General features: G+C 44.6%; 2 protein-coding genes across 5 annotated transcripts in view; both read left to right on the top strand.

Annotated features, from left to right (window-relative positions):
* LOC106561045 (protein tyrosine phosphatase non-receptor type 5) overlaps positions 1–17,924 on the top strand; it is a 35,689-nt gene extending 17,765 nt beyond the window's left edge. For all 3 annotated transcript variants that reach the window (XM_014124616.2, XM_014124617.2, XM_014124618.2), the window contains 9 exons: positions 5,378–5,631; positions 5,870–6,062; positions 10,829–10,913; positions 11,045–11,124; positions 11,386–11,523; positions 11,638–11,748; positions 12,277–12,437; positions 13,968–14,081; positions 14,233–17,924. In XM_014124616.2, coding sequence (XP_013980091.1) covers positions 5,378–5,631; positions 5,870–6,062; positions 10,829–10,913; positions 11,045–11,124; positions 11,386–11,523; positions 11,638–11,748; positions 12,277–12,437; positions 13,968–14,081; positions 14,233–14,326 — 1,230 coding nt within the window. In that variant the 3' untranslated portion in view covers positions 14,327–17,924. The remainder of the gene's footprint in view (positions 1–5,377; positions 5,632–5,869; positions 6,063–10,828; positions 10,914–11,044; positions 11,125–11,385; positions 11,524–11,637; positions 11,749–12,276; positions 12,438–13,967; positions 14,082–14,232) is intronic.
* Positions 17,925–19,373: 1,449 nt separating this feature from the next.
* Positions 19,374–27,930, top strand: part of LOC106561046 (dual specificity protein phosphatase 8) — a 65,586-nt gene continuing 57,029 nt past the window's right edge. The window contains exon 1 of one of the 2 annotated variants that reach the window (XM_014124620.2): positions 19,374–19,827. The gene's annotated coding sequence lies outside the window, so the exon portion shown is untranslated. Of the gene's footprint in view, positions 19,828–20,107; positions 20,274–27,930 lie in introns of those variants that run through there. The other variant, XM_014124619.2, reaches the window with a different exon arrangement.

Raw genomic sequence — 27,930 nt, 5'->3', positions numbered from 1 at the left:
TGAGAGTTAAGGTGATGTCACCTTGTCTCCTTAATAATGAATCAAAGTGTTTGACATGGGGGCGGGGACCAGTAACTTTCAGATCAAACTTGATCAATGTAGAAGCAACAGTCATTTTTCAAACTTTGGTCATCATACTTTGATCTGGTTTCCTTCAAATATCATCATATTTCATGAAAAACATGATTTTGACTGTTCGTGACCTTTAAGACTTGCTGCCACTGATCTGTCCCAAATCATGATTCTCGAGTGAGTAAAAAGAGTAGTTAAAAAATAAGGAATCATTCTCTAACTTAACATCACTAATCATCACATCTACACGCTCTCCTCTGCTCACATTTTAACAGCTGTTTGTGACCAGACTAAAAGAATCTCTCCAAGCCAAACCTTCATACCATAACCGCTAACCACTACACACAGCCTACATCGTTGTCACCGTATTATCTAACATCATAGTCAACATAGCTACTATAACTAATGGGTTAGTAAACCCACAACTCCAATCCATGTGTACAATCATGCTGTACAGTGTGCTGCAAGCAGGTTAGCAGTTACACTGGCAATAAATGACTATAAACGAAGGCTTACATCGACTTGGAAGAATTGGAGTGGTAGCCAGCTAGCTAACATAAATAGCATTCCTCTCTGAGTCAGGTAGTTGATTAGGCTAAATTAGCTGCATTAGCTAGCTAAATGAAAGTGAAAGGGAAAAAAAATACAACTAAATATAGCTATCTCTTTTTTAAGAAATGTATTTGTTCAAAACTCAACTATTGTCTTTCTCTCTCTTTGAGTCAACTACTCACCTCATTTTATGCACTGCAGTGCTAGCTAGCTGTAGCTTATGCTTTCAGTACTAGATTCCTTCTCTGATCCTTTGATTGGATGGACAACATGTCAGTTCATGCAGCAATGGCTCTGATAGGGTTGGAAGACGTCCTCCGGAAGTCGTCATAATTACTGTGTCAGTCTATAGAAGAGGGTGAGAACCATGAGCCTCCTGGGTTTTGTATTGAAGTCAATGTACTCAGAGGAGGACTGCTCTTTCTATGGCATAGACTAACCAGGTGAATCCAGGTAAAAGCTATGATCCCTTATTGATATCAATTGAGACATGGATTGTTGTATGTGTGCCATTCAGAGAGTGAATGGGCAAGAAAAAAGATTGAAGTGCCTTTGAACGGGGTATGGTAGTAGGTGCCAGGCGCACCAGAATTAAGGCTGTTCTGAGGGCAAAAGGCGGTGCAACTCAATATTAGGAAGGTGTTCCTAACGTTTTGTACACTCAATTTATTAGTATCGTTTTATCTAAAAATGATAACTTTTTTAATGTTTCACAATTGACATTTTACTGAAATTCACTTGATCCTCCTCTGAGGACCCTCCACTGCTATACAGATCGTTCCTTTCTTCACTTGCTATAACAAACAGCTGTTTAGGGGGCAGGGTCGTTATGGCTGAGCTCACTGCAAATTCAATACTGGTCAGATCCTTATCCTCACTCTGCTCAATGGCATGTAAGTACTTGGTACCATCAGGACCTACATGTATATCATCTTTCCCCTAACCGCCTGCTAATACATTTCTCATATCAAAGTCAGTTGGCCAAGTCACGCTCTTAACCTCTTGGGCATTTTAAACCTTTCGCATTCATAATTTTCAAAGTTAATAATACAAATGGTTTAATTAGAAACAACACATTTTTTAAAAAGCTTCTTTGAAAATCTATATAAATCCGAATTCAACAACAGTTGGACTGATACTACAGCCTTCTTAGACTCAATAACCCTGAAGCAACTATCAGCAGACCAAAAAATAACCACTAAAAATAGAAATCACCCAAAAAGAAAATTAGACACTGTTAAAACATTAGCGTGGAGAAAAGCACCAGGAATGGACAGCTGTCCCATAGATTTGTATTTGACATTCAGGGACAAAGTAGCGTCCCATTTATTAAAATGACTACACACACGTCACTCAATTCAGTGCTTCTGAATTCCATGTATCAAACAATTATTTAAGTTATATTAAAACTAGGGAAATCTAGAGAATACTCTGCATATTACAGACCCATAAGTTGAATAATATTACGACATAAAAATAATAACAAAACTCATAAGCAACAGAATGGCAAAAGTCTTACCAGACTTGATACACATGAATCAAACGTTTTTTTTTAAAATAGACACAAACAAACACAAGAACATGTTTCAGTATAATGCAATACGCCGAAAAACAAGATGTAGATTTATCAATAATGGCTGTTGATGCCGAAAAGGCTTTTGACCGTCTTGAATGGCCTTTTCTAAGAAAAAACTTCAATTTTCCAGCTTAAATAATACATGACATAATTTTTTGGAATTTTCCAAGCTGTTTAAAGGCACAGTCAACTTAGTGTATGTAAACTTCTGACCCACTGGAATTGTGATACAGTGAATTATAAGTGAAATAATTTGTCTGTAAACAATTGATGGAAAAATTACTTGTGTCATGCACAAAGTAGATGTCCTAACCGACTTTCCAAAACTATAGTTTATTAACAAGAAATTTGTGGAGTGGTTGAAAAACGAGTTTTAATGACTCCAACCTAAGTGTATGTAAACTTCCGACTTCAACTGTATATATGTTTTTGTATTGTAATAAAAATTACTAAAACATCGTAACAGTTTAAAAAATACCCTTTTCATTAACTGAACTGAGATGCTGGGATTGTTGGTCTTCTGTTTACTGAAACCATAAAAAACAGATACCTTATTTGCATAAGTATTCAGACCCTTTGCTATGGGACTCGAAATTTAGCTCAGGTGCATCCTGTTTGCATTGAACTTCCTTGAGATGTTTCTACAACTTTATAGGAGTCCACCTGTAGTAAATTCAATTTTGGAAAGGCACACATCTGTCTATATAAGATCCCACAGTTGACAGTGCATGTCAGAGCAAAAACCAAGCTATGAGGTCGAAGGAATTGTCCGTAGAGCTCCGAGACAGGATAGTGTCGAGGCACAGATCTGGGGAAGAGTACCAACAAATGTCTGCAGCATTGAAGGTCCCCAAGAACACAGTGGCCTCCATCATTCTTAATTGGAAGACATTTGGAACAACCCAAGACTCTTCCTAGAGCTGGCCGCCCAGCCAAACTGAGCAATCGGGGGAGAAGGGCCTTGATCAGGGAGGTGACCAAGAACCCGATGGTGACCAAGAACCCACAGAGATCCTCTGTGGAGATGGGAGAGCCTTCCAGAAGGACAACCATCTCTGCAGCACTTCACCAATCAGGCCTTTATGGTAGAGTGGTCAGACGGTAGCCACTCATCAGTAAAAGGCACATGACAGCCCGCTTGGAGTTTGCCAAAAGGCACCTAAAGGAATCTCAGACCATGAGTAACAAGATTCTCTGGTCTGATGAAACCAAGATTGAACTCTTTGGCCTGAATGCCAAGTGTCACGTCTGGAGGACACCTGGCACCATCCCCACGGTGAAGCATGGTGGTGGCAACATCATGCTGTGGAGATGTTTTTCAGTGGCAGGGACTAAGAGACTAGTCAGGATCGAGGGAAAGATGAACGGAGCAAAGTACAGAGAGATCCTTGATGGAAACCTGCTCCAGAGCACTCAGGACCTCAGACTGGGGCGAAGGTCCACCTTCCAACAGGACAACGATCCTAAGCACACAGCCAAGACAACACAGGAGTGGCTTTGGGACAAGTCTCAATGTCCTTGAGTGGCCCAGCCAGAGCCCGGACTTGAATCCGATCTAACATCTCTGGAGAGACCTGAAAATAGCTGTGCAGCGACACACCCATCCAACCTTACAGAGCTTGAGAGGATTTGCAGAGAAGAATGGGAGAAACTCCCCCCAAATACAGGTGTGCCAAGCTTACCCGAGAGGACTCAAGGCTGTTATTGCTGCCAAATGTGCTTCAACAAAGTACTGAGTAAAGGGTCTGAATACTTATGTAAATGTGATATTTCATTTTTATTTTTAATACATTTGCAAATATTTCTAAAAAACTTTTTTTTCTTTGTCATTATGGGATATTGTATGTAAATTGATGAGGGGAAAAAAACAATTTAATCAGTTTTAGAATAAGGCTGTACGTAGTGTAACAAAAAAAGGAAAAAGTCAAAGGGTCTCTATACTTTCTGAATGCACTGTAAATAGCTCAGAGAATCTGGCCCCATTTTCAATCTCTATTGTTTTCCTCTCTGCCTTGGTCTTCGTTTGTGTCCACCTACTCCTTTGCATTTTGTGAACTTCATTCTGACGTTGCAGTACATGGATGCCCGTCCTGTGCATGGCGGCGTAATTGGCTTTTTCACCCCATATCCATGGAACTGTCTGTAGGCATTTGTTGCAACCTGTGGGTGCTTGACCTGGATCTGTGTTGTTGAACAGATAAAAAGATGGTGGTGAAAATCCAAGTAGGCTACGTAAGTTAAAGACATGACACTAACAAAAAACTTCTCTAATAAATGTTTCTGGTAGAATGACATAAAAAATAAACACGGGCCTTAAAAGCCTGGCAATAAAGTAGCCAACTTCATAAATAGTTACGATATATTATCGATGTACACTAGTTGTTAGTTGGAGAATATGCTAGACAAGATTATGAATGCTTTTACAGAGGAGACACAAACAACTCTGTAATAATAAACACACACGTACCATGTTCATCCTGACAAAGTAACTTCTTGGTCTATTCTTGCTGCAATGGCAATTCCTCGGGAAAGGCGGCTGTGTCTTGTCGTTCAACTGTCCATTGATGAGTTCATTTATCATAGAACTCAGCTTTGTGTTCATAGTATGCTGTCTTTCCCAAAAGTCTATGGCAGTGGCCACACTCATGGGCCAAGTCCTGGGTTTGAGATCATCTGCCTTGCGCTTTGACATGATAGAAACACTAAATCTATTATTACAGCCAATCGTCAGTAAATAATACAGACGTAGAATTACTGATAAAGGCTTGTGGATCCGTGCCCCAAAAGTCAAGATGGTGGATAAATGAAGATGTCTTACTCAGGCCGTTTACCATTGAAAACAATGGTCACAGTTCCAGTTTACTTAAAGGGTGGCTCTCCCATATCCCCCTATGTCAATTAGTTAATAGACCAATAAGTTCTAAACCTTTCTGCCAATAACAGATAGTTTTCAGTGGTCCCCTCCCCATTCAGATGACTCCTAGACAGTCTAGGATAAGTCTGGCTTGAGAAATTGGTCTTTGTTTAAAAACTATTTGTGTTTCTTTTTGACCATTTTAATTGAAAATAATTACGGTAAGGTACTTATTAACCAGAAATGATTTGATATTGAGATGGAAACGGCCGCATTGTACATTTAACAGTTCTGAAATGTGCGTTTTGATGCTGTGTCTCCAGATCATCCGCACTGTGTGTAAGTTGGCGTACGGTGATGCATGGTGGTCAGCGGCGATGGTGGCTGACCATGGGGACAGACGTCAGTCGGTGAGTCGCCAGCCTTCCTTCACCCTGTCGGAGTGGACAGACGCCCAAGAGGACCTGATGGACCTGGAAGCTGAACCCCAGACCCCTGTCTTTGACCTGAGCCTGGACACCAGGACAGAGGGGGACATCACCACCCTCTCTGTTACACCTGTGGGCCTGCAGGAGAGGTCAGTGGGAGGATGGAAGTGTGTGGAGAGGTGCTCTAGGGGGAATGTCTGTGTGTGTATGCGTTCATGCCTTTTTCTCGTGTGTGGGTTGTTGTGCTTCTGCGTGTGCGTGTGCACAATTACGGCACAACGTTCTTCTTGTATGTGTCTGTACGTTTGTTCTTCTTGTATGTGCCGATGCCGTCCTGTGTGTGTGGGCGCGTGCGTGTCTATGTGTGTGTGTGTGTGTGTGTGTTAGGAGGGGCTCCAACGTCTCTCTGACCCTGGACATGTGTTCTCCTGGCTGTACGGAGCCCTATGGCTACGGAGCCCAGCTCTCCCCCAGAGACCAGACTGCCAAGGAGTACCTGAGGGAGGGAACAAACACTCTCACCCCTAGCCAGCTCCACACACGCGCTATAGACGACCAGGCCCTACAGGCTGAGTTCTATGTGAGTAAAACACACACGCCAAGGAGCGCTGTACATCCAGAGGCTACTAGAAACAGTTGGTGGGTGAGATGTGGACACAGTGAAAAGCATTAGCATACCCAGCTCCATAGAGGATACGTTACATATTTAGGCTGAGATACACATTCTCTCTCTCTCTCAAGACCAAGGTAATGTAGGTCTACACACTCACAATCGCACAGAACAGGTCTCCGTGCAGGAATATTGTACACAATCACACGCAAGGTAGAGGGGACAATAAAGTCAGTAACGTACAGGTGCACACTCACAATTAGTACACGGTAAATCAAGGACAGTTGAAATGGCAGAGTCATTTTGTTGTTGAATTGACTCTCCTGGAGTTATCATAACCAACAGAGTGATACGCTCCCTGGAGTTAGTGATGATAACTGGAGTTGATTGGGAGCTAAAACTATGGAGTAGCCACAGATGTGGGAGGGGGCGTCATTGTCATATTTCCCAGCATGCTCTGTTGCAGGTAAATTCTTAGAATTGTTTGTTTCAATAGCTCTGTTTTCGCATGTTTGATTTTATGCTACACAATATGTAACGTACATTTTCCTAAACAAATCTAATCTGTAAGTGGTTGGATTTATTGCAATTTACTGAGAAGGCAGTTGGAGTTTAGATGATCTCGGTAGTCTCTGACAAAAGTACTCTTCCCTGACATGCAGAGTCATGGCTGATGCAAAATTGCAGGACATCCTCCCTCTTAAATGGATACCAATCGAGATTGGATGTCACATTCTAAGCCACCATAATATGGCACATTAAGAAATAGGTGAATGAGACTTTACACCCTTACACCTCAAATGGGACCATTTAAACTCCAAAATAGTGCTGAGTTTGAGTCCGTAGGAGTTGAATGAACTCTTGCGATTATATTGTGAGTAAACATTACTCAAAATAATTTACTCTAGAATACTGAACATCACTGCAGAGATTTATTTTCAATTAATCCTGTACTGTTACGGTCGTGATAATGGACGGACCAAGGCGCAGCGTGTGTTGGGTTCCACATCTTTATTAAAAGTGAAACTTCTCAACAAAAAACAATAAACAAGCAACGAAACGTGAAGTAACGTAGTGCACAAGCACATACACAAACAATATCCCACAAATGCAGGTGGGAACAGGGACACCTTATAAGTATGATCCCTGAATAGAGACAATGATAATCAGCTGCCTCTAATTGGGAACCATACTCAAACCCAAACATAGAAATATATCAACTAGAACACCCCCTAGTCACGCCCTGACCTACAACACCATAGAGAACCAAGGGCTCCCTATGGTCAGGGCGTGACATGTACAGAGTGAAATGCAGAGTTAAATATCAACACTAAATTGATCATACACAACTCTGAAAAAATAACTTTCTTGCCAGAGTACCCCCCCCCCCAAAAGTGCGGACTCCGCAAAAACCTGAAACCAAATGGGGAGGGTAGGGGGGTGACTAGTGTCGGTGGCGGCTCCGGTGCGGGTCGTAGCCCCTGCCCAGACCCCGGATCCGGATGGCGCCAGGCTGAACGCCGTGCCTGGACTGGGCATTGGCGCAGAGGAAGGCTCCGGTCTTGGAGCGGTACTGGATGCCATGCCTGGACTGGGCACCGGCGCAGAGGAAGGCTCAGGCCATGGAGCGGTACTGGACGCCGTGTGGACTGGGCACGGCGTGAGAAGGCTCCGCTTGAGCGGGACTGGAGGCCTGGACTGGGCACGGCGCAGAGAACTCCTGCCAGAGCCATGTACTCACCGCGCAGAGGAAGGCTCCTGCCAGGACGGACTCATCGGCGCAGAGGAAGGCTCCTGCCTGGGAGCGGGACTTGACACCATGCCTGGACTGGGCATCGGCGCAGAGGAAGGCTCCTGCCAGGGAGCGGGACTGGGCATCGGCGCAGGTTGCACCGGACTGAAGACACACTCCTCAGGTTGAGTGCGTGGAGCCGGCACAGGACGCTCCGGGCTGGAGAGGCGCACTGGAGGCCTGGTGCGTAGAGCCGGTACAGGTGGCACCGGACTGGTGACACGCACTTCAGGGCGAGTGCGGGGAGCCGGCACAGGACGTACCGGACTGGGGAGTCACACTGGAGGCCTGGTGCGTGGAGCCGGCACAGGTGGCACCGAACTGGTGATACGCACTTCAGGGCGAGTGCGGGGAGCTGGCACAGGACGTACCGGACTGGGGAGGCGCACTGGAGGCCTGGTGCGTGGAGCCGGCACAGGTGGCACCGGACTGGTGACACACACTTCAGGGAGGGTGCGGGGAGCTGGCACAGGTGGCACCGGACTGATAACACGCTCCTCAAAACGCCTGCTCTGCAGCATACTCCTAGCCAACATCATTCTCCGATATCCCTCCTCACACTGCTCCATTGACTCCCAGGCGGGCTCTTGCTCTCTCCTTGGCTCGGCCGACCACCCCTCATGCCCCCCCCCAAAAAAAAAATCTTAGGGTTTCTGTGCCTGCAGTCCCCGGCGTCGTCGCTGTCCTTCCTCAGTCCTCTGCGACTACCGCCAAGGAGGGGTCTCGCATCCACCCATTATCTCCTCCCAGGTCCAACTCACCTTATCCTCCATGGCATGCTGCTTGGTCCTTTTGAGGTGGGATATTCTGTTACGGTCGTGATAATGGCTGCGCCCGTGTGTTTAGTTCCACATCTTTATTAAAAGTGAAACTTCTCAACAAAAACAATAAATAAGCAATGAAACGTGAAGTAACATAGTGCAACAAGCACATACACAAACAATATCCCACAAATGCAGGTGGGAACAAGGACACCTTAAGTATGATCCCCAATTAGAGACAATGATAATCAGCTGCCTCTAATTGGGAACCATACTCAAACCCAAACATAGAAATATATCGACTAGAACACCCCCTAGTCACGCCCTTACCTACAACACCATAGAGAACCAAGGGCTCTCTATGGTCAGGGCGTGACATGTACAGACAGAAATGCAGAGTTAAATATCAACACTAAATTGATCATACACAACTCTGAAAAAATAACTTTCTTGCCAGAGTATGTTTTACTCTTTTTAGAGCGGGACCAAATGTTATCTGTGGCAGAGTTACATTTTCTTCATTTAGAGTGAATTGTCATTTGTGTATAAACTATTTGTGGATAATCTAAACTCGTCAAAAAAAGAAACGTCCTCTCACTGTCAACTGCATTCATTTTCAGCAAACTTAATATTTGTATGAACATAACAAGATTCAACAACTGAGACATAAACTGAACAAGTTCCACGGACATGTGACTAACAGAAATTGAATAATGTGTCCCTGAACAAAGGGGGGGTCAAAATCAAAAGAAACAGTCAGTATCTGGTGTGGCCACCAGCTGCATTAAGTACTGCAGTGCATCCCCTCCTCACGGACTGCACCGGATTTGTCAGTTCTTGCTGTGAGATGTTACCCCCACTCTTCCACCAAGGCACCTGCAAGTTCCCGGACATTTCTGGGTGGAATGACCCTAGCCCTCACCCTCCGATCCAACAGGTCCCAGACGTGCTCAGTGAGATTGAGATCCTGGCTCTTCGATGGCCATGGCAGAACACTGACATTCCTGTCTTGCAGGAAATCACGCACAGAACGAGCAGTATGGCTGGTGGCATTGTCATGCTGGAGGGTCATGTCAGAATGAGCCTGGAGGAAGGGTACCACATGAGGTAGGAGGATGTCTTCCCTGTAACGCACAGCATTGAGATTGCCTGCAATGACAACAAGCTCAGTCCGATGATGCTGTGACATACCCCCCAAGACCATGACTGACCCTCCACCTCCAAATCGATCCCGCTCCAGAGTACAGGCCTCGGTGTGACGCTCATTCCTTCGACGATAAACGAGAATCCGACCATCACCCCTGGTGAGGCAAAACCGCGACTTGTCAGTGAAGAGCACTTTTTGCCAGTTCTGTCTGTTCCAGCAACGGTGGGTTTGTGCCCATAGGCGACATTGTTGCCAGTGATGTCTGGTGAGGACCTGCCTTACAACAGGCCTACAAGCCCTCAGTCCAGCCTCTCTCAGCCTGTTGCGGACAGTCTGAGCACTGATGGAGGGATTGTGCGTTCCTGGTGTAACTCGGGCAGTTGTTGTTGCCATCCTGTACCTGTCCCGCAGGTGTGATGTTCGGATGTACCGATCATGTGCAGGTGTTGTTACACGTGGTCTGCCACTGCGAGGACAATCAGCTGTCCGTCCTGTCTCCCTGTAGCGCCGTCTTAGGTGTCTCACAGTACGGACATTGCAATTTATTTCCCTGGCCACATCTGCAGTCCTCATGCCTATTTGCAGCATGCCTAAGGCACGTTCACGCAGATGAGCAGGGACCCTAGGCATCTTTCTTTTGGTGTTTTTCAGAGTCCGTAGAAAGGCCTCTTTAGTGTCCTAAGTTTTCATTACTGTGACCTTAACTGCCTACAGTCTGTAAACTGTTAGTGTCTTTTAACGACCGTTCCACAGGTGCATGTTCATTAATTGTTTATGGTTCATTGAACAAGCATGGGGAAACTGTTTAAGCCCTTTACAATGAAGATCTGTGAAGTTATTTGGATTTTTAGGAATTACCTTTGAAAGACAGGGTCCTGAAAAAGAGACGTTTCTTTTTTTTGCTGAGTTTATTCGTTTACAACACACGCAAACAGTGACACTCACACAATCATGCCCATTGCACACACAATTCAGTAGGGTCTCTACACAGCCATACATCGCTAAGCCACGTCCATTGTTCTGTTGCCATTGACAGGAAACTCCCATGAACTTTGTGGACCCAAAGGAGTATAACTACCCGGGCCTGGTGAGAAAGAACCGCTACAAGACCATCCTCCCCAGTGAGTAGAGACACTACAAACGGCAGCCATTTTGAATCCGTCTCTGAACCTCTGTCACAAAATGGTATGTAGAGTAGAGGTGAGAGACAACGCTGGACACACACCTTGTAATGGGATCTGGTGTTTTCCAGACGCACACAGCAGAGTGATACTCCGGACAACAGATGAAGATGAGTTCCTCAGTACCTACATCAACGCTAACTACCTACAGGTACGTCTTTGTCTGCCTACTGCTCCCTCTCAGCTACTTCCTGTACAAGCACTGCCAGCCCAGCCAATACGAAACGTACGGCAAAGTGGCCGCTTACGGCACAGCGGCCGCTAGGGCAAAACACTAGCATGGGTTAAACCCTAACATGTTTTTCTGGGGGGGGAAAAGGCTTGGGTCGGCCCTGTGTACAAGTGTTCCCATCAAGGGTCCTGTGAGATCTTCTACGTGCTCTCACTTGAACTACTGTGTTGCTTTCCTCAGGGTTACGGGGGTGAGGAGCGGGCGTACATCGCTACCCAAGGTCCTACAGTGAACACAGTGGGAGACTTCTGGAGGATGGTGTGGCAGGAACGCTGTCCCATCATCGTCATGATCACTAACCTAGAGGAGAAGAATGAGGTGAGGAGGGAGACAGGGAGAGAGGGATGGATAGGGGAGGATGGTATGGTAGAAGCCCATTCTTCCCAGTAAATGTCCAATGTGAAACCCTGGCTATGTGTTGCCCCCTTACAGAAATGTGCAGAGTACTGGCCTGAGGACTCTGTGACCCACGAGGGCATCGAGATCAAGGTTGTCACGGTAACCCAGGAGGACGACTACAGCCTGAGGGTCTTCACTCTGAAGGTGAGACTGATAGCAGACAGACACATACAGTATACATCTGTACACCACTGCCAAGGCCACCAAGGACATGTATAAATGATATATAAAATGACAATGAGAAAAAGCAGTTTGTGTTATTACATTGACCCTTTTGGATTATGGACTCACTTCTCATCCACTAAGCACTGGCCTCTGAATGAAGAGAGATAGAAAAGCTCCCACAAGTACAGCTGTTGGCTAATAATATGCTTATGAAATCACACAATGAATAACAACACCACATATACCTTTTTTTAAATATATATATATAAAAAATAAAATAAAAAGTCACTCTGCGTTCCTCTCACAGTCTGGCTCGGCAATCGTTGTTGTCGTAGCAACTAACACCTAGGTAACAGTTTGTATGTACATGCAGAGGATGAGGCTGAAAAAATGTCTCTGAGTCTCTGTTTGTTTATCTGTGTGTGTGCCCATGCATGTGTGTGTGTGTGCCTATGCCTATGCATGTATGTGTGCATGTATGTGTTAATGTGTGCGTGTGTGTGTCAGTTTGATGGAGAGGAGCGCAGCCTCAGGCAGTACTGGTACACCTCCTGGCCTGACCAGAAGACCCCAGACAAAGCCCCGCCCCTCCTGGAGCTGGTAGAGGAAGTGGAGCAGGCCAGAGCGGAAGCTCCGCCCACCAGCGGCCCTGTCATCGTCCACTGCAGGTAGAGTTGGAAACACAGATATGATACCCACATGATAGTCCAGGAGGGTTGGTCTGTACCATAGAGGTAGAAAGAGGGCTCTAGGTGAATATAACCCATTCTAGCATGGACATTGCCATTGAGGGATTCCACCATTTCAAAGTAGTCAACTGGGTGGGGATTCCTATGGGTTGGGAGCGAACAGCCAATGTTCAGAGCATTGTCTTCTTCTTCAAATAGGGTTGCCTATGGTTTGTCAATGGTTAAATGCTATATCCGCCATCTAGTGGCCACAATAAATGAATGACACAAGATTTGGTTCAGGAAGTCAGCACTGCAGGTGGCTGTAAATCACCAATATTAGCTTTACACTTTTTATAAACACAAGAGAAGAAGAAAATGGACTACTTTAAAACGGAGATAGCCACAGTAGCTCTTCCCGTGCTGTCACAGACGCCATAATTGCACAGATGCAGAGATGAGTCCTCTTTCTATCTCTGGTCAGTACCATCAATGGGGCGGATGTCTCAGTGGACCCTGTGGAAGGTCTACGCCCCTAAAGACGGAAGACGTGGCAGCACTGCAGCTCTCATAGCTTTCAGTGCATTAGTAGTTAGTCAGGTCAGAAATACAGGTGTAAAACGGATCACCACCTCAAGCTGAACCTCAGCAAGACGGAGCTGCTCTTCCTCCCGGGGAAGGACTGCCCGTTCCATGATCTCGCCATCACGGTTGACAACTCCATTGTGTCCTCCTCCCAGAGTGCTAAGAACCTTGGCGTGACCCTGGACAACACCCTGTCGTTCTCCACTAACATCAAGGCGGTGACCCGATCCTGTAGGTTCATGCTCTACAACATTCGCAGAGTACGACCCTGCCTCACACAGGAAGCGGCGCAGGTCCTAATCCAGGCACTTGTCATCTCCCGTCTGGATTACTGCAACTCGCTGTTGGCTGGGCTCCCTGCCTGTGCCATTAAACCCCTACAACTCATCCAGAACGCCGCAGCCCATCTGGTGTTCAACCTTCCCAAGTTCTCTCACGTCACCCCGCTCCTCCGCTCTCTCCACTGGCTTCCAGTTGAAGCTCGCATCCGCTACAAGACCATGGTGCTTGCCTACGGAGCTGTGAGGGGAACGGCACCTCCGTACCTTCAGGCTCTGATCAGGCCCTACACCCAAACAAGGGCACTGCGTTCATCCACCTCTGGCCTGCTCGCCTCCCTACCTCTGAGGAAGCACAGTTCCCGCTCAGCCCAGTCAAAACTGTTCGCTGCTCTGGCACCCCAATGGTGGAACAAGCTCCCTCACGACGCCAGGACAGCGGAGTCAATCACCACCTTCCGGAGACACCTGAAACCCCACCTCTTCAAGGAATACCTAGGATAGCATAAAGTAATCCTTCTAACCCCCCCCCTTAAAAGATTTAGATGCACTATTGTAATAAGGTGAATGCACCAATTTGTTAATCGCTCTGGATAAGAGCGTCTGCTAAATGACTTAAATGTAAATGTAAAACATTAATGGTTCCTCCTCCTCTTCCTTCCTGCAGTGCTGGGATAGGTCGGACTGGCTGTTTCATCGCCACCTCCATCCTGTGTAAACAGCTGAGGAGTGAGGGCGTGGTCGACATCCTGAGGACCACCTGCCAGCTCCGCCTCGACAGGTGAGTCAGCAGTCTGTCTTGGGCTCTCTTTCTTCACACCTGTCTGTCTTCGTCTTTTTCCTGACACCGGTCTGTTCTTTCTCTTCTGTCTGACCCCTGCCTGTGTGTGTTGTGTGTGTGGTTCCCGTGCATGTGTGTGTGTGTGTTGCAGAGGCGGGATGATCCAGACGGGTGAGCAGTACCAGTTTGTTCACCACGTCCTCAGCCTCTACGAGAAGCAGCTGTCCCACATTGTAGAGGAGTAGAGACACACCACTGTACACTATACCTACTGTACTGTACACTGTACCTACTGTACACTGTACCTACTGTATTGTACACTGTACCTACTGTACTGTACACTGTACCTACTGTATTGTACACTGTACCTACTGAAAAACGTTACCTACTGTATTGTACAATGTACCTACTGTATTGTACAATGTACCTACTGTACACTGTACCTACTGTATTGTACACTGTATCTACTGTATTGTACAATGTACCTAATGCACTGTACACTGTACCTACTGTACACTGTACCTGCTGTATTGTACACTGTACCTACTGTATTGTACAATGTACCTACTGTATTGTACAATGTACCTACTGTACTGTACACTGTACCTACTGTATTGTACACTGTACCGACTGTACTGTACACTGTACCGACTGTATTGTACACTGTACACTGTACCTACTGTATTGTACACTGTATCTACTGTATTGTACAATGTACCTACTGCACTGTACACTGTACCTACTGTACACTGTACCTGCTGTATTGTACACTGTACCTACTGTATTGTACAATGTACCTACTGTATTGTACAATGTACCTACTGTACACTGTACCTACTGTATTGCACAATGTACCTACTGTACTGTACACTGCACCTACTGTATTGTACACTGTACCGACTGTACTGTACACTGTACCGACTGTATTGTACACTGTACACTGTACCTACTGTATTGTACACTGTACCTACTGTACACTGTACCTACTGTACTGTGCACTGTACCTACTGTACTGTGCACTGTACCTACTGTAGTGTACCTACTGTATTGTACACTGTACCTACTGTACTGTACACTGTACCTACTGTACTGTACACCCATCTCAATGTCACCCTTTAACAAACACAACCACAAAAACAATAACAGACTATGTCAGCCTCATCCAGCCCCCTTCCATTTCAGAGGCCCACGTACGAGAAGCCCAATCTTGATTTAAGTTCCTTAATTCTGCAAGAATTTGACTGATTTGCTTTGCAGACCATGCTCTAAAAGTAGCAATGACTACATGTATGTCTGGCCCCACTTCTAACGCAAACATTTGTTGTCACACTTGGCAGAGGTCTGTCCAGTAGGATATTTTATAAGATATGTCCCATCAAGTGCCATTTTAGATTATTCACAGACATCTCCAGATAAGAAAAAAGTCCAGCCTATATTCACAGTGTTGTAAAACAATCTCACAGTGAGGGATCACACGTTCGTCTGAAACGTAAAGCGCCAACTAGCTTTTCTCTCCTGTTACAACAAAACCATCTCCTTATGAGCAAAAGACGTAGAAAATGTAAATGTTCAAGGTCTTGCGCTCACTGGGCCTCTTCAAATAAACACAGTGCAGCAGGCCTTTCAAAACTCCTGGTGCTTTTCAGGAGCCACCTCATCTTCAGGTTGCATGGTGCTCCGTGTTCATTACCATTGACTGAGGCATGTACCATAGATCTCTACGGAACCCCGGAGGAATGGAACCGTTAGGTAACTAGGCATTGTGTGCAGTCTCTTCAGTATTACCGTACGTATGTGTAGTCAGTCAGTCATCATGATCTCCATGGTATTCATCAGACATCATAGCCTCATAGACTTTCACCAGCGTTGTCAGGTGATCACCGAGACTTGATGGGGGGGGGGGGAACGTGTGCATGTCTCAACTTCTGGGTTCATACATGAGAAGTAACGACTGGCACATACAGTAGCATAGGAATCCAGAGATAGAGGTGCAGATCTACTAGTGAAACGTGCACCTGTTACTTTTTTCGCGGGAGTCAAATAGCCTGGGTGCCAGTCTGTTTCGGCTTGCTTGCCAACTCCTTATGGTAATGTCATGTTTTGTCGATTCAAATATAGTCCGCAAAAGCAACAACAACAAAAACAGATCTGAGACCAGGCTAGGAGATAAACATGAAAGTGCAAAAGGGTACAAATGTAAAAGTTGCAAGAAGAAACAAAACCTCTAAACTGGAGGTGATGGTTTAGCTTTCCTTTTTACTTTATTATTCCCCTCTAACAAAGGATGCAGGTGTTAATGATGGGTAAACCTGACCCTCCAGACCCTGCCCATCAGGGCCCTCTCAGTGGTGTTGGGCTGATGACACCTCTGCTATCAACAGTACCCTGAACACGTGCGTGACGTTAGCAGCCCATGATTGTTGTATAGATAGGCCAAGCCTACTCCGTATAAAGCACAATAGACCCACTATGGTTGTCTCTCTGATGTTCAGCTGTATAATGTTCATTTCTGTGTCGTGTTTTGACTGTGTTGACTTAAATGGATTGCATGTGCTGTATGGGACTCTCATATGTCCGTAATCAAAGCGAAGTGATTGGTTGTCCAGCTTTCTGTTGTATAAGGGTTCTCCAATTATCTTGCTTGCTCTCTGCCAATGCTTTTGATACAGTTTGCTTTTGTGAAACCAACCAGAGATATTTTTAGAAAGTTTTTATACAATCCTTTCGAGTAGATGCCTTGTGTATATTTTCCATTTACACCACAATGGAATGTAGCTCATACTGTGGTCAAACCATTGGTTTATATCGCAAGATTTGACAGAAAAAAATGTGACAACTACCCAAGTTACCTTACAACAAAAACCATTGATTGTTTTGTCTTCAGTATGACTTTAATGCCTCTAGGCTTTGCTTCAATATGCTTTGCTTCGTGTGTCTTGAGGTTTTTTCTTGTTTTCTTTTAGAGTTTTACCCCAGACCCAGTTTTTATACAGTCCTCACACATTCCCCATCTGTGGTTTCAATTGAATTCAATCACATATAAAGGGAAACCACAGTATGGGTTCACTCTAAATGTTTATGCCAATGTCTATGACGAACAGCTTCCAGCCAGGACTGAAATGTGGTTGACACCTCCGATACTTAACATTGACCGACAATGGTTTCCCCTTGGCGCGAAATTGATTGCGTTGTGGCCTGTGACTCCAGGCCAGACTGACTTCACAACAACATGAGAAATGTGAGCTACGTGACAGCAAAAACAGCGATTAAGAGTTGTATGGAAGAAACCTCTAGCAACTTTCATCTTGATTGAATGAAACTGGTCAATTACAGCGAACACCCACCAGGAGACAATGTCACTGGTATGTTTTAAAGGGTACCTCACAAAGTAAAAATGAGCAGCAGTATTTCATCCTCTGATTGAAACTGCCGTGAAATGTTGAGTTTTGCAGATGGAAGAGAGCTGAAGTGGAACCGCTAGAAACTTGGGGAAGTTGGAATTCAACGATGAAATCCTTTCCTGATAACGCTCGTTGCAATTGATCCAACCGCTTTATTTCGAGTGCTTGTTGTCTGTGCTACCAGGTCTTATCCTGGTGATCCTAGTGAGGGAGAAGATAATTGAAATAGCCAACCCAGTGAACAAAATTGGTTGAAGATACTTTGAATGTGTCTTTTTGGTTGAAAAGATGTTGAAAAGATGTCTTCTCAAACAGTTTTGCTCACTGGGAAACTATCAGGCGTACTCCAGCCAACCAGCAAACAGCCTACTCTCCTCTGCTACTACAGTATTGCTTTTAAATTGTGAGTTTTTGCATCCAAATAAAAGTAGATTTTCATGAATCTGTGTTGTCGTTTCTCTTTAGAATGCCTGCTGTAGCAGTTGTCAGTACACAACTATAACCACTAGATGCCAGACTATACAATGTAATACAGTGCCATACAACGACTACAACCAGAGAGAAAGAGGCAAAGCAAGAGGGTTTACTCTACCCAAAATCTGTCCACGGAATTTTTGTAAGGAGGTCAATGATAGAGAGTCGAATTTAGACAACTTAAAATGCAATTCCTCATTTGCTACGCCCGGCTTATTTGATTGATTAGAAGTTTCGTAATGGTTAGGTTGTTACGAATGCACTGATATAAGTGGACACCTGGCATTTCAGCAACTTCAAAAAAAATACTTTAAATCGGAGTTGTGACTTATATCTGCCCTTTCATTGGCTGGAAGGATCTCACCTCCCCCCTGCCTGCCTTCCATCGTTGAGGACATGTATTTCCATTGTTAGAGCGGTCACTTGGTAATATATCATCTTTGCTATGACACATAAAGACCATCCCATTTTATTATGAGAGCAAAATAACTCACAATGAGCATTGACCACCACTACAATTGTAGGATTTTATGCCTATAAATATTCATATGGATCTAGTGTTGATGTTGTTACTGTATTTCTTGGGTAGGCCTGTATTAGACTGTAATTTATGTTTTGGTTCTCTCGGGTATATGTGCTTTTTTCCCTTTTTGTTCCTTTTTTGGTTAACTGGCTATTCTTTATGTTCATTCATTCTGCATTGAGCCCTATTAGAGTTAGTATTTGTCTTGGCTCTATTCAACAACAAAAAAATGTAGATCCAATTTTGTGGCTCTTGACTTTCTCATGAGATGTGTCTTTATTTAACTAATGTCAAAGTAACCCGAAAAACAATCATAAATTCTTTACAATTCAAAATGGCGGTTAGAGAGTTGATTTTTCATTCATTCCGTGGTCATACAGACAAGGGGGAGATGAAGAGGGACATCACACAGAGGTTAGAGCGTTGGACTAGTAACCGAAAGGTTGCAAGTTCAAATCCCTGAGCTGACAAGGTACAAATCTGTCATTCTGCCCCTGAACAAGGCAGTTAAACCACTGTTCCTAGGCCGTCATTGAAAATAAGAATTTGTTCTTAACTGACTTGCCTAGTTAAATAAAGATAAAATAAAAAACATATCCTAAGATCACAGGCAGCCAGATGGTGGCACCTTAATTAGGAAGGAAGGCTTCACTCCATTCCAGACATTATTATGAGCCGTCCTCCCCTCAGCAGCCTCCTGGGCCCAGGATTCTGCACACCCATCCAGCAACCTTTGAATCGCTGTTGCACAAAATATCATTTTCCTCTCTCAGCGACAGTGCATGACCCCTACGGTCCCTGAAGCGTGTGAGCTCTTGACAGCATGTTGCGCCGCACGCGAGATCAAGGAATAATCGTGCACGTCTCCTTTAAAACCAGTGTCCCTTTAATCCACGGCTCAGAAGGCTGACGTCAACTAACCCCTAAACCGCAGACTCCGATTGGCTGAAAATGACGTCAACCTGATTTTTTTTTTCTCTCTCTCCCTTCTGAACCATGACCTCATCCATAGTTCATTTTAGTGCTAAAGGCACCTTCTGTTTTCCAGGGACGTTAATGCCTAGTAAATGCAGATTGCTTATCTGTAATTGCGGCCACACTGCATGACCTATATACAAGCGAAACAATTGTAGTGCTTTAATGTGTTAATTTCCTTTATATTCCAGCGCTGTCAACTTTGCGCTGTGACCATAGTGGCTCTGCTGTCGCACAGTGTTTCATTACCCTCGACCCATGACAAGTAAACAGTGACCAAAGTTAAAGCGCTTTGAAGAGGGCTGGCGTGACACACTGTTCCTTTACACATGGAGGTTAGCTGATCACAAATCACCAATCCGGGGACACAGAGGTGAGTGTTTGTGGAGCCCCCCCCCCCCTTGTGCAGTGTGTGATCAATCACTTCAATATAAGGTGATTTTTGCCTAACCCTTACCCTTTTCCTAAACTTAACCTCAAGTCTCCTAACCTGCTACGTTAATTATCCTAACACGCTATGTGAGTTATCCTAACGTACTACGAAAAAGTCACTTCGGTATCAAAGTGGGGTGAAAATAGTTTTTCCCGTTTGTTTTCCAGTGATCAGTCAGCTATTTGTCAAATAATTCCTCCCCTTGCCGATTACGTTAGCAGGGGGCTAACGTTAGTTGGCTTGCTACAGTAGTGCGGCGTGGTTACGTCCCCCTGCCGTCTGTTAGTGCGCAGCCCCGTATAATGGAAAATAATCAAACCTGGGCTTATTTCTTCTTTATTGTTACAAATACCTCGTATCTTCGCATTTTTTCTTTTCATTTTACGGTAGGTGGAATGCAGTTATTTTTCTGTTTTTATTTTGGGGCTATTAATCATGTGCGCGATTAATGGGTGGTCGTTTCGCATGCAGATATCCACACGTCACAACAGAACTGTAAATCTACTGCACCGCACTATCGTTCTCAATTGAAGCACCCGCGCCTGTAGCCTATAATGTAGTCTAATTATCCTCAACAATATACTACTAAACATTTGACCACAAGTATGTCTGTTCCATATCTGGTCTTTATTGTGGTCTGTCTCCATTGGGTGTATTGCGGTGCGTTATTCTTGTGTTGCTGCTCGGTTTTATTTTCGCGTCTCTATTTATACTGGATCGTGGGGGAGCGGGTATTGTCACCAGGCCAGAACACCCCGTGGTTTTCATCGTGCTCAAAACCAGAAATACATCGACAAAGGCTATATATCTTAACATTTTATTTGTGGATATTTTTTCCCCCCGTCTTCAATTATTTCCCTACCTTTATTGTTATAATCGTGTTATTGACCTGTGATTTTATAACAACGTGAGGTAATAACACTATAGGCTACTGCTAATGTTGTTTTCGTTACGTGATTGTTTATGTTGAGATATGAATATGCCAGTGTCGCTGAGATACAGCTGTATTGATCACGGAGAGCAGCCCTGTGTGATGTTATCTCCTGACGATGCTGTCCCTTCATAGCCACAGGGAGTAGAGGTGATGCAGGGTGTGCTGAGGGTGCTGCCCCCACCAAAAAAAAACATTAAAAAAAACAATCTCACCACCCCCAAACTACTTCCCGAGGCAATGTGTTCCTTACCCTGTTTATCAAAGCATTCAGAGTTGGGCTACCTCCTGCACTATCGTTACCTGGAGATTGATAGAACAGATATTCCCATTCTAACCAGTTCTATTTCTATCATGTATGTTAAGCAGATGAAGCTGTAGGTGTTGTGGGCAGCATTCACGTGTTGAACCTAGGACCTTCGCTTATAGGTACACCTGAAATGTAGACAGAGTGGGCTATGTAACAGTGTAGCGGAGAGCGAGAGAGAGAATAGTGGAGATGATGAACATCCTTGCTTACTGTTTGTGCGTGTCCTGTGTGTTACAGCAGGTGCAGCGACAGTACTGAGTGTGGTGATGCAATGTCTGTACGGTCTGCTTTCCCCTCTGAGAAGGTGCTCTAATAACAGCTGGCTGTTACAGTATATGGTTATTGTGCTGTTTGAGTTCTGAGGGATGCGCGCGTGCGCACCCCGTGTACAGTGTACTGTACCTGTCCCTCAGATGTGGCCCTGTGCCTCACTGGATCCCAGACGGTTCCATGTTAGCAGCAGTGAATAAGGCCTGTGTGATGGTGGTCGTCTGTAGCTCAGTGGGTAGAGCATGTTGCTTACAATGTACGACTGACTAAGTTGCTTTGGATGAAAGTGTCTGCTGAATTGCATATGTTCTTATTCTATTATGATGGCCCAGGGACAGGGGGGTAAATGGTAGATAAGTGCCGTCACACACACACACACACACACACACACACACACACACACACACACACACACACACACACACACACACACACACACACACACACACACACACACACACACACACACAGCGGGGTTGAGAGATCAACTGGAGTGCTACATGTCTCTATATCTGTCAGCTCAGCTCACTGACCCTGTTGTCATACCCCCATCATTAGTATCCACACACACACACAATGGGCATGGAGTCTAGGGTCAGATTGAATCCGCAGGGAAGTTCTCTAGTCAACACGCTTAACAGTATTGCCTGTATACGTGTACGCTGTCAACGAAGCTATATTCATTCATAAGGGAGGGTAACTAGTGTTTATTTACATTTTGACTGTATTCCACTGGTATTTTCTATTGGAAATCATTGTCTTTGGGTTAAGGAAATGAGAGCTTGGGATTGTAGGTTAACCACACATGAGATATGGCATTATTTATAGAAACATGATCGCCTCATTATCAATGGCCATAGTGTTCAATGAAGATTGTGTTCTTTGTTGAGCCGGGGTTGGATCTTGCTGCGGTCACCACTGTGGCATTTGTAGGAGCAAAACAGTCTCGTCAGATGTTACACTGGTTATGTTACACTGGCGTCCATATTGAACTGATTATCACAGCAGGGGCACTAGCCTTAGGCCCCAGGCCTGGAAGAGACCTCCCTGGGCTGCATCTCAATAGTCTACAGCGGCCTCCTTTCCTCCCACCTTCATCGCCACTCAGGCCCTCGTCTATAGTTTTTCCACATCAGTGCAGATGAAGGAAAGGAGTCAAGGTGAGGACTATTGAGATGCACCCATGTTTTGGTGGAGTTGTCATATAGGTGAAGGGAAAGAGGAGACGGCTCTGAAGTCATATGTTTATTGTGCTCTACAGATTCCCCATGTTTTGGTCGAGTTGTTATAGGTGATTGCTGGTCAGTAAAATAAAAGGTTAAAGAGGACCTGGCACTGGATGAAGTAACTGTTTGTGTTCCACAGATTCCTATGATGTCTATGGATGACGTTATTGGGAGTTGATGATTAACCCGGATGAAGTTACCTCGTCGTTGGGTGTCCTCCAGTTGATCTCTTTGTTTAACCACAGGGTTATGTGTAATTATTCACCGTAAGAAGACAGCCAGCACTGAGTTGTTTATTTTAAATGTATTCAATAGAAATGAGTTTATTACTAAATGTAATAACTAAAATCATTTACTCAGTTTGAGAGTGTTGGTTATTTTTTAATTCATGTTTCGTTACTCCTGGGCTGCTACTACAGTACCTAAAGTTGCATATTTTTGATAGCCTCGTCCTGACAATATATGAACCTGTTTCAGATGCACTAGTAATTGGTTAGTTGTGTTGGAGCCAGCCTAAGTGGTGGTACCTTACCCTACCAGTACCCACTACACAGCATCCTCCCTTCCTCTGTCCTCCTCGTGCCCCCTGCTCTAGCCGATACGGGCTGTTTCTATGGCAACCCGAGAATCTGCTCCAGTCAGTTCCACCTGTTCCACTCTTCTGTTTCCAACTTCTCTTCTGTACATCCAAGATTTAAAAATAAAAACAGACTCCCGCAGGCTATTTTAGATAGTTCGTTTTTTTTTCTTCTAAATCTCTGAGGTTTTTTTTATGGTTTCTAAATACAAGATGGAGGAGACTTGTTATGCAGGAGAGGGAATGAAGTTGCCATGTTCAATAAGGATACTGCGTTGCCATGTTGGATGGTGGAGGATGCTGAGGTTGGGGGCTCCCCTTCTCTGCTCTCTTACCGCCCTCTCAGTCTAGACAAACAGAAGGGAATGAGAGGCAAGCTGTGATGCAACGATGGCGTGATAGCTGGTACCTCTCTCCTCCCTGTTACAGATGTAACCTGCACACCCCTCCCTGCTTCCTTGTTGTCTGCATAAGAAAACGAGAGCGAGTGAGTGAGGGAGGGAGGGTGGGAGATGGGAGGGCGGGCTCTGGCGCCATTAGACATAAGCAGCCTCAGTGTGTGTTGTGCTCAGCCTGTTCTTTAGTACTGCACTGTCTGTCTGTCTGAACAACTCGAATGCCATAGGCATGCTATGCAATGTGATGTTATAAAGCATCGTAAGGATGACATAGGGATGCTAACATCCTTGGTGCAGTGAGGCTACCCTAGCTGCTAGCTCAGGTGAGGAAACCAAATCCGTTTTTTGTATTTGTGTGGGAGAGAGAGGAAGGGGGGCATGTGTGTATTTTTGTTTACATGCATTGCATGTGATGTCTTTTGTTGGCCTACTATGGGTTAGTCACATGTTATCACCCGGTACTCTACGCTGCACCTTAGAGACTGCTGCCCTATATACATTGAACACTGGTCACTTTAATAATGTTTACATACTGTTTTACCCACCTCATATGTACACTGAGTATACAAAACATTAAGAACAGGGGAACAATATGATCCCTTATTGAATGTCACTTGTTAAATCCACTTCAATCAGTGTAGATGAAAAAGAAGAGACGGGTTAACAAAGGATTTTTAAGTCTTGAGACAAATGAGACATGGATTGTGTATGTGTACCATTCAGAGCGTGAATTGGCAAGACAAAATATTGAAGTGCCTCTGAACGTGATAGTAGTAGGTGCCAGGCGCACTGGTTTGTGTCAAGAACTGCAACGCTGCTGGGTTTTTCATGCTCAACAGTTTTCCGTGTATATCAAGAATGGTCCACCAGCCAACTTGACACAACTGTGGGAAGCATTGGAGTCAACATGGGCCAGCATCCCTGTGGAACGCTTTCAACACCTTGTAGAGTCCATGCCATGACGAATTGAGGCTGTTCTGAGGGCAAAAGAGGTGGGGGTTGCAACTCAATATTAGGAAGGTGTTCCTTGTGTTCGGTGTCATCTTATGTAACTACTGCTGTACACATCTTTTCTATTCATATACTGTCCATACTGTGTAAACACACTATCATATACATATATATTTATATTCCAGACTCTGACATTGCTCATTGTGATGTTTGTTCATTTATTTGGGGGGGACATAAGCATTTCGCTGCACCTGCGATAATAACTGCCAAATACTGTAGATTTGATTTGTTGTTGCGTGTGCTTTAGATTTGTAACCATGCATATTGCGTATACGTGTGTCTACTCTTTCACGTCTAGACACGGTAGAGTAGAGCAGGGAATAGCGAGCACAAGACGTTGAAAAAGACATTCCAAGACGTTGAAAAAGACGTCTTTTGAACATCTTTTCAACCCCCCCAAAAAAAGATGTACTTCCAACGCCTTCAAAGTATTTTGCTCATAGTCGTCCCTGTGTCTTTGTGTTATGCTGAAGGAGTCCGTTAGCTCTAGCTGTCTACGTGTAGAGGTTAGTTAGTTCTTCCGTGTTCGAGATGCCGTGCTAGCACTGGGTGCGTTGCCAAGCAACCACCTACCTCCTATCGTCTATATATCTCTTTTCTATCTCTCCTCTCTTCTATTTGCCCTCTCTTCTATCTTCCTCTCGCTCTCTCTCTCTCTGATCAATCTCTCCTCTCTCTGCTCCATCTGCACGGCTCTCTCCCCCTCCCCTAGCCTGGAGCTAGCTGTGTTGCTAGGCTGAGAGGTCCTTGCGGAATAACAATCCCTCCTTTCCCCTCTTCTCCTACCCTCCCTGTGCGGGGGCGATATGTCATAGTAGGGGTTAAAGGTTGTTGAGTGGATCATGGTCCTCCGTCCACGGACACTGCTGACTGACTGACTGCTGACCAGAGCTCTCTCTCTCTTTCTATTTTGTCTGTCTCTCTTTCTGTCACCCACCATGTCCCCACTATTCTACTGGACAGGACTGAATGTGTCTTGTTTCTCTCGCTCTCTGTCTCTCTCACGCACGCTTTTTCTCTCTCCCACCTCTCTCTCACACATACACACACAAATTCTTTCTCTTTCTCCCTCACATAGTCTTTCATCCCCTCTCCCACTCCTTACACACATGCTGCCTTTCTTTCTCTCTGTCTCCATCTCTTCCCCCTCTCTCTTCCTCCCTTTCTCTCTGTGTAGTACATGGTTGTCAGTGTGTGTGTATGGTGAATGGTGCATTCCGCAAAAAAATGCTGGATTGTTTGGTTGACCCAACTGCTGGGTTGCTGGCGGTGGGTCACTTAGTTGGGTTGTTTTCTTTAAAAACTGCTGGGTTATTGATGCTGGGTGCTGAGTTATTGACTGCTGGGTTATTGATGCTGGGTGCTGAGTTATTGACTGCTGGGTTAATGATGCTGGGTGCTGAGTTATTGACTGCTGGGTTATTGATGCTGGGTGCTGAGTTATTGACTGCTGGGTTATTGATGCTGGGTGCTGAGTTATTGACTGCTGGGTTATTTATGCTGGGTGCTGAGTTATTGACTGCTGGGTTATTGATGCTGGGTGCTGAGTTATTGACTGCTGGGTTATTTATGCTGGGTGCTGAGTTATTGACTGCTGGGTTATTTATGCTGGGTGCTGAGTTATTGACTGCTGGGTTATTTATGCTGGGTGCTGAGTTATTGACTGCTGGGTTATTGCGATAAGATCCAGCGTGTCAGCTCAGAAGATCACGCTTAGTATGAGCGTTGCTTTCAGATAGTTAGTTATATTTGGCAACCCGTGAGACAATGTCATTCCGGTTAATTTGTTCTGTTGTATTGTTATCACATGTTAAGGTTGAACGCTGACACTTTTGAATCTTTGATAAGGCTTACACGAGTGTATGAGTTCTCCAAAAACCTATGCATATCCCAGTGTTGGAATATGTAAATAATAATGTTATACATTTCATATTAGAACATTTAATGTGCAAAAATATTAAAGGAAAATTTACATTTGCAGTGTACAAACTTAACATGATGAAATGGAATGACATTTACGGATGGCCCAAATTTTTGATTTATTTTTATTTTTATTAGGATCCCCATTATATGTTGCGAAAGCAGCAGCTACTCTTCCTGCGGTCCACACAAAATATGAAACATGACATAATACAGAACATTAATAGACAAGAACAGAACTACATACATTTAAAACATCACACATAGCCTGCATATTAGTAAATATGTCACGGATCCCTCCGGTACTGTTGCTCATTCCGTGCACCAGTTTCGGAGGTCTACGTCACCGGCCTCTAGGCACTGAACTGTGTCATTACGCACACCTGGTTCCAATTCCTCACTGACTGTATTTGTATAAATGTGCCCTTTGTTTCACCATTGGGCTGTCGATTATTGTTCCAATGTCCTTCGGTTGTGTGAGTACCTGTGCCTTGTTGCTTTGGCTTTCGTGCCGCTTGTATTGTGCAGATGATTACGGGTCTTGTACCATGTGGTATTATTGTGCGCTTGTGTATTTATTTGAGGTACTCCTCGCTCTTTTGTTTGGGTTTCTACCCTGTGTTTTGTTACGTGTTTGTTTGGTCTTCGTCCCCGTGCCTTTATACGGCACGCTGTAATTTGGGTCAATAAAAAACCCTATTGCGCATTCCTGTGCCTGTCTCCTGAATCCTTTATACCAACGTGACAAAATACACACAAAATATCTAGGTCAAATAGGGAACAGGTGTTGTGTCGTGAGATGTTGCTTTAAATGTTTTTTTTAAACAAGAATTGCTGTTCACTTGAGCAATCTGAGATGGGAGTTCCATGCAATCATGGCTCTATATAAAACTGTACGTTTTCTTGAATTTGGGGCCTGTGAAAAGACCCCTGGTGGCATATCTAGTGGGGTAAGTGTGTGTGTCAGAGCTCTGTGTAAGTGGACTATGCAAACAATTTGGAATATTCAACACCTTAATGTTTCTTATAAAAATAAGTGATGCAGTTAGTCTCTCCTCTACTTTTGGCCAAGAGAGACATAGTATTAATATTAGACCTGTGATTACAGTGAAGATCAAGACATGCCTGTCACGCCCTGACCATAGAGAGCCCTCGGGGTTCTCTATGGTGTTTTAGGTCAGGGCGTGACTAGGGGTTTCTAGGTATTATTTTCTATGTTGGTGTGTGTGTATGGTTCCCAATTAGAGCTGAATATCGTTACCTCTAATTGGGGGTCATACTTAGTATGTCCTTTTTCCCTACCTGCTAAGTGGGATATTGTTTTGTATGAGTGCCTATGTGCACTACGTATTTCACGATCGTTATATCTTCGTTGTTTTGAAAGTTTCACTATTAATAAA

The sequence above is a fragment of the Salmo salar genome, chromosome ssa10, assembly GCF_905237065.1.
Source record: "Salmo salar chromosome ssa10, Ssal_v3.1, whole genome shotgun sequence".
In the NCBI taxonomy this organism is placed as follows: Eukaryota; Metazoa; Chordata; class Actinopteri; order Salmoniformes; family Salmonidae; genus Salmo; species Salmo salar.
Note: the sequence above shows the minus strand (reverse complement) of the source record. Positions and strands in the feature narration are given on the sequence as shown.